Source organism: Heloderma suspectum, chromosome 5 (genome assembly GCF_057233095.1).
Source record: "Heloderma suspectum isolate Gila_16-S chromosome 5, 16-S_ref, whole genome shotgun sequence".
Classification (NCBI taxonomy): Eukaryota; Metazoa; Chordata; class Lepidosauria; order Squamata; family Helodermatidae; genus Heloderma; species Heloderma suspectum.
The window spans coordinates 175,398,819-175,411,064 of record NC_139462.1 but is presented as its reverse complement, the minus strand read 5'-3'; the positions used below and the strand labels follow the sequence as shown (position 1 = coordinate 175,411,064).

The window sequence follows — 12,246 nt, the reverse complement described above, 5'->3', positions numbered from 1 at the left end:
AAAATCAGGCAGAGGGACCTTCCACTCATAGAACCCTTTTGCTTGCAGAAGGCACTTTCTTCCATGAGAGGATAAACTGCCAACCCATAGGTATTATAGACCTAAATAAATGGTAAATCTACCACAGAACAAAGTTTGCAGAGTTGCTCAATAACTATATTGTCCAATTAAGGCCAACAGCCATTCCTCAGATATTTTTACAATTCCACAGCTGCAAACATTTGCAGAAGGCCCTGATCAGTATTCATGCAAAGCTTAAACAAAATGGCTTAGTTCACTAGAAAGTTTCAGAAAGCAAGAAGCTTCCCAAAATGTTTCTGGTTATCTGGTCACTTGATAGTCCAAAAATTGCCCTCTAAGCACTGTATATTGCTTTAAAATAATATGATACTATAGTTCAACAGGCAATATATCAACATTATTGGTTCCACTTGATATTCACTGGAAGAATTAATCATGGTATATTCAGCTGTTTTTAAAACTGCAGAAATGTTTAAATAAAAGAGCTGATGACTAACATTTATTTTAAATGAATAAGAACAGGTGGCAACTCTCTGAACGAATGAAACAAAGTCCCAGCTCTGATCTCTTGCTCATCAAGACATCATCAGCTGAGAGTGATGAATACACAGCATGCTCCACTTCTGAAGAAGAGCATCTTCAACTACCTTTTGTCAATTTAGAGATGGTGTATCAAGTGCAATAGTTTTGTCTCACTTGGCTACTTGAATAGTGGACTTTAAGGTGAATTTGAATAGAGTGTGCACAAAAAAATCTAATAGATGAAAGTGGGAAAAGTACATCTATAGCTTGCATAAAACTTTGTATTTATACTGGGCGGGAAGAGGGGGGAATTGGGCCACATAATGCCAGCTTTTAGATGATGGAGATCAAGCAACAGGAATGAGCAGTGTGGCAATGTTCACTCTCCAGTTGCTGGGTGACCAGACAAGAAGACAGCACAAAAGGATGAATGATACCCCTGCATAATTATTGTTTACCTGAAAGTGAGGGGCTTGGGATAAGTAGATAATTCTTATGAGCTCCAATAAAATCTCGGCTAGGAATCCTTTGAAATCAAACCTTGGGTCTTTGTCAAGGTTTCAAAGATTGAATATGCTGCTTTTTGATATATGGGTCTCCCTCTCTCCCTCCTTCCCTCCCCCACCCCAGGTATAATTCTATGCCAAAGTTCTATTATTTATCTACACTTTTTATATTTCATCCCCCCCACCTTTTTAGATGTTCTATTGTAATTTCTTTACTTCTGTTAGCTGCCAGGAAGGGTTGGCTGTAAATTTAGAAAACATTTAAAGCCCTGTTAACCAGATGAATCTGCACTATTACCCTTTGACTAGAACTTTTCAAGGAGAACAAGGACTCCACTCCTAGAGAAGAATGAACAGGGTTATCTAGTCCTGGGATCTTCTATAATGGATTTGTCTCCCATGTTCTTGTTCAAAGTGCATGCATGCTCACAACATGGGTTGCAACTTGACCAGCTTGCTGGGACAGGACATTTTAAAACACTTCTTATGCCAGCTGCCAACTTCCCATTAAGCACTGTAGTTGGGGATTAGGGATGGACGGATTAATTACCGTCCATTCCGTGCTCTTGTCTGCTGGGGGGGGGGGGAGGCTATCTGTTCCTCCCCACTGGAATCCTCCAGAGCGGCTCCGTGTCCAGAGGATTTTGTGGAGCTGCACTCTGGATGTGTAGCACTGGTGATACAATAATGGTGGCCACCATTACTGTTTTGCTGGGAGGAATACAGCCTCAAATGGTGTAGTGGATGCCACTTGCGGCTGTAAAGCACTGGTTTTTTTACCTAAATAGAGCTGTAAACAGCTGCATTTAGGTTAAACTCAAGGTTTTACAGCCACAAGTGGCGTCCAATACGCCATTTGCGGCTGTATTCCTCCCAGCGAAACAGTAATGGCGGCTGCCCTTACCGTATTGCCTGAGCAACGGCGCCAGAGTGCCGTTCCGCGGGAAATCCTCAGGTGGCAGAGGTGAGTGGTGCTGTTCCGCTGAGGATTCCTTGGAATCCAGCCTCATTTGAGTCCGTGGTGGAATTCTCTGCTACCTCTATTGGGGATACAGTTTGGCATGACCTGGGACGCAGCATTTCACTGTCAAGGCACACTAAGTTGCTACCTCATTTAAGCCTTCATTGATAGTTGGGATCAAATGTACCCTGACAGTGCTGAAAAAGACTTTTACGTAAGTCTTCAATTCCAGATATTCCTCAATAACAATGATGTTTGAATTGCTTTGTGGTGTTCTAGCCCCACCCCCCACCCCCAACTCCTAAATCTAGTGAAAACAATGTACTTATTCTCACAGCTTTTGGGGACAATTCTGCTACTGGAATTACGGGAAAACTGGGGAAATGCACATAAGATGCCCGGTAAAGTGAACCCACAAAGTTTAATTGTTTTTAGTTATTCTTCATGCATACAGATGCTTAGACCAGAGTGTGTTCCTTCCATTCCTTATGAGAAACAAGCAGAGAGGGTGAATGCCCCCCATCAATATCTTCTCTGTTTTCATAATAGGCAAATTATTCACTTGTCTTAATACCACTACAAGTGATATTACTGATTGATTGATAATACTCATGTACCTCTTAATATAATAAAAACTCTAACCGGTTTACATATACGCAGTTAGGGGTCAATAGTACACCACTGGTTTACAAAATTCTGATGCAAACTTGATTTTTCTTTCATTTTTTTCCCGTTAGAACCTTCCTTGTGACTCAATAAAACTTTTTTTTCATCAGAGCTATCTGTAGAGTTCATGTTGAAAAATACCTACTAATCCTGCTTTTGGGGTCATTTTGACCACAGCTACAAAGCTCTCCTCACTTCTTCCTACATGTGAGAATATTATAATTGATGAAGCATTAGTGACATTCAGTGGAAGATGCCCACTAAGGGCAATCTAAACATACAAAGTATGGCATAACATTCTGGCTGTGTGGTTATTCTAAAGGATCATATGTTCATGACGGTGCCCCAGTAGGTAGAAATGTGGGCTAGATAGTGGTTGAGAAACTAGCAACACATTTGCAGGGTTCTTGATGAATTATAACAACCGATAACTTTCTTACCAGTGTGCCACTAGCTAGGAATAGCTAAGAAAAACCTAACTGTGGCTGGCACTTTGAAAAATAAACACACCAGAGATTTCCGTGTTCCTTGCCCATACTTGCAAACTCATGACCAAATGGTGGCCAGTGGTGCTTTTTTTCAAATGTAGTGGACACTCCCTGCCTAAATGCCTACATTATTTGGAAGATGAATCACTCACAATGATGTGAACATCTTAAAAGATGTGTCTTCCTAGTAGTAAGAGCAATACGACAACGGAACCAATTACCTGGGGAGGTGGTGGGCTCTCCCACACTGGAGGCCTTCAAGACGAGGCTGGACAGCCATTTGTCAGGGATGCTCTGACCTGGATTCCTGCACTGAGCAGGGGGTTGGACTCGAAGGCCTTGTAGGCCCCTTCCAACCCTACTACTATTCTATTCTATGATTCTAGATTTGGGTCTAGAGTTTATCCACCCCTGGATTAAATCTAGGGACATATCTAGCTTTCCTGGGCTGTTAAGACAGTCTCAGAACTGGTAGTGCCGGCTACTGCTAACACCAAGAAACTGAGCAGGTGTCATTTCTGTCGCTGATGTAATGGTAAAAAATCACAGCAATGATGTGATTCATGTAACCATTTTGTCTGTCCAACTCACGCAAGTTGTGAAATGTGGTAATTGTGCATAGACTGTTCAAGTAGCATGTGTTATGGTTGCCAATTTTGTTTTGTAAAATGCGTGTTCTTATTACAAGTAATTCAGATCTCATGATTATAGCACTGTTATACTTACATTAGAGCATGTTAATGGCACCATATATTATTTGGTGTGGTGTTGTTGTTTTTAAACTGTGGGGTAAATTAGACTCCACACACTGTTGTTTTAGCTGTACTTTACACTGTGCGCTATTACTGACCCTAATTAACTCTTTGTAACTGTACTCTTTTACTGAAAAATGGAAGTTCTCAATGAAGCCATAATTTTTTTATGCGGAAATAGTGTCCTGCTCCATAACATACCCTAGGTTTTATTTTTATGGCTTTCTTGGGGTACATTTGACCCCCAAACTATATATATAGGTTTTTTTTTTCTGTTGATGTGGGGTTTGGATTAGCTATACATATATTAAGGTTTCTGTACTTTCAACTTTATTAAGACTACAGATTCAAAAAGTGTTGTTGTACATTCAATACATAAAAAGGAGATTATGATTACCCCTTCATCCTGTGAAAGTGGGTTGTTGATCATCAAGTCTTGCTGTCCAGCTTTCCGAGGATTTGTAATATGCTGTGGATAGGAATAAGACCCTAGATTTTAGATTCTCTTATTAGACATACTGAAAGTATCGGATCAGAGGAACAAAAATTTGCTTTGAACTCAACTTACTATTTCTTTAATCTTGTTATACAATGTTCTTAATTTTGTTGTTTTACTGATCCATTGATTATTATCAGAGGGTAGAACATTCAGAAACAGCTGCAAATGAAACAAAACATTAATTGATTAGAAAAACAAGCAAGTTGTATCAACTTAGTGACAACTGTTTATGTAGCAAACTGAAATGACCATCCTCTGCATGTTTACAGGAGTCACTTGAATAATATCTGCCAAATATACAAAATCATCAAGAAGGGGTCTCTACAATGCTTTGCACTTGTGCAGTTTCTTTGGTTGATACTGCACTGAGACATGTGGAGACAAATGGATCCAAGATCAGCCCTCTGGGCAGAAGGGCTCCACTCACAGAAGGTGCCTCTGCCCAATTTCTGCCCAATCCCCCATCACCCCCTGTACCACAGCTCACAGCTCATTCAGCAAGAGCCCTTCACCCTCTACGCAACATTTTCGGGGCTGGAGGAACTGCTGTGCTGAAGAGGATGTGGGGAAGTCCGCTTCCACCAGCCCAGTTGCATGAGCCTAAATCTTGATCCAGCCCATTGTATGATCTAATAACACATTGAAAATAAGCTGCTTCAACATGCTAATCATATATTCAAAGATACCCTCATACAAAGCCAGTCCTAACATATACTGCTTGCAGTATATGCCCTCTGCTTAACCTCCCAGCTCCCCAAACTCCTTGACTTGCATTATTTTTCTGAGTTCGCTTGCCCAGCTTCCTTAACCCAACCCTACAAGTGATCAAGCTTCTGCTGAGCTTTTTACAGTGCCATCCAATATTTTGAGGCCCTGCACACTAATATTTTTACACTAGAAAATCTTGAACTACTATTTTGGGAAGGAAGTAGGTAGAGTTTTGGATGTGGTAATATGCAGCATCTATGCTAATAATTTTACTTGACTTCCTAAGCAAACAAACTTTTTGATTTCCCCCACTTCCCCCTATTCATACAATAAAGAGGGACCACTTTAAACGCAAGGTTGGATGATTTTAGACCGCCTTACAGGTTAGTTTTCAGTGTAAAAATACTAATGCAATCTCATATTTCAGTATAAAACATTTCCACATCAAAAGTATTTGGCAGACTTCCTTCAGTATGACCAGTAATTCTGCTATATGGTGTCTGAAACTAGTAACTGTCCTGTGAATAATAAAAATTGCTAACAGGAATATTTTGGGTGAAATCTCATGGAATCTTCAAATGTATCAGGTAATGTTTTTATATATTACAACTTCAAGCTGTAAATAAATATTTTCTTCTTACCTTCCAGCAAACACTACGGAACCTGCTGCTTCTCAGCTGCCCATTAATCCCCTTCAGCCGTATTGTTGCCAAGTAATTGTTGTTTACAAATAATTCTTCCCATTCTTTACTGCATGGAATGAACAAGAGAAAATAACTTTTAAAATTATTATTAAAGACTTAGCTGACTGAGAAGTAATATAACATGAAGTAATTTGGGGTAAACAAAAGGAAAGGAAGTTTTAAATGTATATATTTAGCAGTGTGCTATTTCTAAACGCATGGTTGTCTTTTTGGACACATTTCTTCCGTGGATTTAATGAATATGTAGATCACTGTAATTATGCCAGCTACTGAAATTCATAATGTCTGTGGAGGCTACTCCATTTCCTCTAAAATGTTGGTACTGCAGTTCAGTGAATAAACAAGAAAAATGAATATTAATATAAGCACATTTGGGTTTCACCCATAGATAAAACAGTTCCTATTTAAAAGAATACCTCATTCCAAAATATGGAATGAGTTAGTATAGTGTTACCTAGTAGTTCTTCACGACACATTTGCCTAAATTAAGCTTCTTTTCCTCATAATATCAAGCTGGGCAGTTAAGCATAATAGAAGATGACTTCCGTTAACTTTTAGTACTGTTTACTATTTCAGTCGCTTCCACTTCGTTCTACATGATCAGTTTTAAAATTTTAACAGGTGCTAGCAAATTTTTAAAAATAAAAAAATAAAAAACTTCGCTGTATAAACTGTTAAAAGGCAAGCTTGAGTACCTTGCAGTACCTACGGCTGACTAGATAAACAACCTTAATATGCCTCCTAGGCACAAAGACACCAGGGGCCTAACACCTGTGCTTCATTAATGTACAACTAAATCTACTCTACTGGGAAACAATTGGAAATTAATTGTCCCAAACCATTTAGTGAATTTGAATACAAGAATGAAACTATATTTCCTCTATTTTCCACTGAACTGAATCTCTAGAACACTACCACCCACCTGAGGATCTACAGTGAAATAGCCCAAAGACTTTCTTGAGTCACTGAAATGTCAAAGATTAGAGTAAAAAACAAAACAACCCCCCCAAATCCCCATCTCACCACGTATTTATATGAGAAATATGAGAAAAGCCCTGTTTTGTGGAGAAGCGAGGTGAAAGTATGTTATGTAGTAAAATTGTGGTGGTAGGATGTCACCTCTCATTTGCTAGGTAGTAGGAAGAATTGGACACGACTGAACAACAACAAGGTGCAGTATCTGTGTAAAAGAAAACATGTTTGATCTATATTTCTCTGAGTGAGTCCATTTTGGCGGAGTGGTGACATTTAGCTTTTTAGGACCAAATAATGCCTTTTTTTGGATACAAATTCCAAAACTCAATTTGCACTGATGGTGAAAGTTATTTTATTTCATCTAGCTGTTCCCCCCTATCCAGCAACTGGCTAAATATTCCCAGGAACTGAGAGCCCAGATGAAGTCTCCTTACTTCCTGAGACCTCTTTATACTAACTATAATTCCCTGTGGATGGGAAAACTTCAAAAGAATGCTCCTGACTGCTTGTGACTCCAAATCTAAATGTTAAATTAAAATTCTAAGTGGTTTGTACGGAGAACCACTTAGAACTGACCCAGTCAAATGAGGTTATCTCTCTCTAGTTCCCCAAATACAACTTTACATAAAAGGTGTGTTGTACAGAGATGGCATCTTCAATTATACATAACTGAAAATTTTAGATGGGTCTTCAGATTGCAACCATTAAATGACCACAGTGCAAAACTTCACACTGCTGGTTAGGATCCTTATATCAGGCTAATTACTGCTGTTGAACAAATTAATGTGTAACGCCCAGGAAACAGCTTCTTTCCATCTATAGCTTATTTGAAGTTGAGTTAAGTTGTATGAATTTTGCATTGATTATATGTCCAAGTGCCTTGTTTGATGTTTGTTATGCTGTTATACTGTTCTATTAATAATTTATCTTCTTGGTTAAGTACCCCTGAGTTTACCTTGCTGTGGCCTGGTAGGGTGCCTTATACTGTTTTGATATAACGGTACATTAGAAAATAGCTAAATGAATTCATTACATTGTCTACAACAGAGGTAGACAACAGTTTGGGTCAGTGGACACATTTGGAATTTTGAAAAGAGCATTGTGGACACTCTCACAAAATGGCTGCCTGGGGGTGGTGGCCACTCAAAAATAGCGACCACAGTGGGGCATGGCTGGTCACAAAACACTCCTTTCTCAGAAGACAAACTGGTAAGACTATAGGAAAATAACTTTGTCAAGAACCTATGTAACAAAGCAGAGGTGTGATCTGAACTCCACAACACAAAACCTATTTGGAACTCACAGTTTTCTGCTCCAACTAGGGATGGCGGAGCATTTCTCCACGAATCTTTGGGAGGCCGAGTGCCGACGCATTCGGTCCCCCGAAAGTGTTAGGGAAATTCTCCGCCAGCCCCCCGCCCCCCCCCAAGATGGGACTTACCATGGCCGAATGTCCCTCTCGGCGGCGGGTCCCGGCAGCGGTTCGGCAGCGGTTCGTCGGGGGTGGCGGCCGGTCTCCCGACCGGCTGCCGTTGCCACCATTACAAAATAAAAAAGTAAAAACAAACAAACAAACACACACCCGTGATAGGCTACGTGACGATTTACGTAGCCTATCACGGCTAGATTTCCAAAGTCAGCCGTGATAGGCTACGTAAATCGTCACGTAGCCTATCACGGGCGACTTTGGGGGGAAAAAAAAGCGCGTACGCAAATGGCGGTGGCCCATGGGCATTTGCGTTCCTTATTTTGGCATGTCTAGTCTACGTAAAGATTTACGTAGACTACGGCAAAAATAAGGGCAACGCAAATAGCGTTCCCTTATTTTCGCCGTAGTCTACGTAAATCTTTACGTAGACTAGACGTGCCAAAATAAGGAACGCAAATGGCAGCGCCCATGGGCCGCCGCCATTTGCGTACTCACTTTTTTTTTTGTTTTCCCCAAAGTCACCCATGATAGGCTACGTGACGATTTACGTAGCCTATCACGGCTGACTTTGGAAATCTAGCTGTGATAGGCTACGTTAATCGTTACGTAGCCTATCACGGGTTTTGTTTTTTTTTTCACTTTTTCTTTCGCAGCCGGGGAGACGGGCGCTTCTCCCCAGCCTGAATTTCGGCCGAGCGAGGCGGGGCGCCTCCTCCCCGGCCTGAATTTCGGCCGGGCGAGGTGGGGTGCCTCCCCCCCCTCGCCTGAACTTCGGGGGGAGAAGCGAAGCGCCTCCCCCCCACCGCGAAGCAAGCTGCGGGACAAGGTAAGTCCCTTTCGTCCATCCCTAGCTCCAACACCCATTTCACAGAAGACAAACACAAGTGGCTCAGAAACACGTAACTTGCCTAAGAAACTGAGTACAGGACAGAGGTGGGGTCTGAGCACCAATGCCAAATCACATAGTTACCCTTACAAAACTCAAGAAACACCCATTTTACAGTAAGCAAACTGATGATGCTCAGAAAAATACACCACACAGACACAGATACACAGCACAGCACAGGCAAAACACTCTCCTTGTTCCTCACCCACTTCTAGCTCCCCAGGACACTCACTTTCACCCCCAGGGTGCCTTTTTCTCTTTTCACACCCAGGGTGGTGTTGGGCTACATTCACTCACCAGTTTTATTTTTTAAGACTGCCTCTGGGGCTCAGAGGCATGCTTGGAAATAAAGATGATTTGCAGGACAGCACTTCTCTTTTCAGCATGCCAGCCTCCCAGTAATAAACTTATTTTAAAAAGGGATCGAGGAAGGCAGGAAATGGCAGACTGTTTTGCCTAACTTTCATCCCTGGTAAATTGATGAAAAGCATTATGATAGCTAGACTTATTAAACACATAAGCCCTGTTCAGGCACTCCTTGTGAGAAAAAGCAATGTGAGTACAAAGAGTCATTAGTCTTTAGCCTTGCCTCCAAGGTCACCTGACTCTTCCTGGCCCCTCACATGTTTTGAGATAAGGTTTGCAATGTGGACCCTTTTCTATGCATGGAGGCTTCCCACCCAATTTAGAAGCCTGGAAAATCAGGTTTCTAAATTGCAAGGGGGGCCTCCAAAGATCGAAAAGGCTCCCCACTGCAGAAGTTCACCCAAAACAGAAGGGCAGGAAGGAGCTACATAATCTAAGGGGCAGGGCTAATGCCAGTCCCCTGTACCCATGTTGACTTTAAGGGTGACTAATGCTGGAATAGGACTACAGAAGAACAAGTTTTGCTGAAGAAGTGTGGATTCACAAAGGGAAGTCCTCCTTCACTAACCTTTTGAGGTTGAGAGTGTCAGTAATCATATGGATAGTTACAATCTGGTATGTATTATATGCTTGAACTTGCTCTCCCCTTCTGGGTGGCTATACAGATTGGACTCACAGAGAGAAGGTAAGTGAACGGGCAGCAGTGGCAACCATGAGTAAGAACTGGGTCCATGTGGGGAGCGGGCTCATTGAAGGCATCCAGCCTAATTATCCACCCAAACCTGGAGCTAGTACAGCCACTGTACATCAGATATGTCAATGTCAGGAGCGCCCTAGCGGCCTCTTTCTGTACACTCCGATAGCCAACTCAAGACACAGACGAAAGGACTCTTTTTAAGGCTTTAATCCTTTTACAACTTAATGACTCTTTCAGATGCTAATCACCAGTGACTAAGCAATGAACAGCAGAGTAGCCTATGCTCTAGGTAGGCAGTTGATCCCCGTTTGAAGGATAATCGTTTGAAGACTCTGAACTTATAGGCTAGGGAGAGATCCTCTCTCTTTCCCTTGGGTCTACAGGACGCGGCCGTTGCTTGCGCGCCAAACGGGTGCTACGCCTCCTTTCCGCGCCCTCCATCACTCGTCGCTCTCTGCGTCGAGCGTCTAGCAAACCCCCCTCCCACACTCTCTCACTGCCAGGATCACTATCTATCTCCAGAATGCAGGCAGGAAGAATCTCTGCCAGCTGCTGTGCCTGTGAGGGATGAGCTGGCTCCTCTCCCACGGATTGCTGATCCTCCTCAGAATCAGAACTGCTCTGGGGTTCTATCAGCTCAGTTTCCACCCTGACATCATCCCCGCTCCCATGAGGCCCCCCCTCATGCTCTTCCCCTGGGGCCCCAGGTTTGTGGGGGTACAGCTGGTGGAAGTGCCTCAGCAGCAGTGGAGCATGCATATTTTCTGCGGGTTCCCAGGTTCGCTCATCTGGCCCGTACCCCTTCCAGTCCACTAGATATTGCAGGCAGCCAAGAGAAAGGCGGGAGTCCAGAATCTCTGCGACCTCAAACTCCTCCTCCCCCTCCACCAGCACTGGCGGCTGGGGGGAACCAACCAAGCAGTGAGGGTCGCCAGAAACCAGGGGGGACAGCAAGGACCGATGAAAAACAGGATGGATCTTCATGGAGCAGGGGAGAGCCAGGCAAAAAGCAACAGGGTTAATCTGGGCTGTAATCTGAAAAGGCCCCGTGCGGCGAGGCATGAGCTTCCTTGCGGGCAAGTGAGAGGGGAGGTATTGGGTGGATAACCAAACCCAGTCCCCCACTTGCAGAGACGGACCCGGCTGGCGCCGCTGGTCTGCAGAGACCTTGTAGGCTGTCTTGGCTTGCTCGAGGGAGTCCCATAAGAGGTGGTGTACCGCTCGCAATTCCTCTAAAAAGTCATGGGCCGCTGGCACCGAAGAGGGAGCTAAGGTGGATGGGAAAGCCTTGTCTTCCAATTTTGGTAACCAAAATTGGCAAAAAATGGAGTTTGGCGGGGGGAAACATGGCAGGCATTGTTATAAGCAAATTCTGCGAGAGGCAGCAAGGAAAACCAGTCATCTTGCTGGTAATTGACGTAACAGTGCAAATATTGCTCCAGAGTTGCATTGGTGCGCTCGGTCTGACCATCCGTCTGTGGATGGTGGGCGGAGGAAAGACAGAGCGTCACATGGAGAAGCCCAAGTAGCTCCCTCCAGAAATGGCCAGTGAATTGGGCCCCCCTATCCGAAATGAGACCCTCGGGCCATCCATGGAGCCGGAAAACATGCGCCAAAAACAGCTCCGCTGTCTCCCTGGCTGCGGGCAACCCAGAGCAGGGGATGAAATGGGCCATCTTAGAAAACAAATCCACCACCACCAGAATGGTGGTCTTGCCGTGTGAGGGAGGCAAGTCAGTGATGAAGTCAAAGGAGAGCAGTTTCCAAGGTCCTGAGGAGGTAGGCAGGGGGTGAAGCAAGGCTGTGGGCTTGCCTGAGGGGGCCTTCGCCTGCTGGCGGGTTGGGCAGGAGGTGACACAGGCCTTGACGTCCCGACACACACGAGGCCACCAAAAATCCCGTGTCACTCCGTGCAGGGTCTTGGCGAAGCCAAAATGCCCAGCGGTGGGGGAGTCGTGGCACTGATGGAGGACCTTTTCGCGGAGGGGTCTAGAAGACACATAGACCCAACTGGAATGGTAAAGCAGGCCACCTCGCAAAGAGAAGAGGGTAGAGTGGGGGGGCAG

General features: G+C 43.7%; 1 protein-coding gene across 25 annotated transcripts in view; it reads right to left on the bottom strand.

The window, feature by feature from the left end:
* Positions 1-12,246, bottom strand: part of TBC1D5 (TBC1 domain family member 5) — a 412,711-nt gene that overhangs the window by 184,400 nt on the left and 216,065 nt on the right. For all 25 annotated transcript variants that reach the window (XM_084858401.1, XM_084858405.1, XM_084858400.1 and 22 more), the window contains 3 exons: positions 5,765-5,873; positions 4,485-4,574; positions 4,314-4,385 (listed from right to left, as the gene is read on the bottom strand). In XM_084858401.1, the coding sequence (XP_084714527.1) occupies positions 4,314-4,385; positions 4,485-4,574; positions 5,765-5,873 (271 nt within the window). The remainder of the gene's footprint in view (positions 1-4,313; positions 4,386-4,484; positions 4,575-5,764; positions 5,874-12,246) is intronic.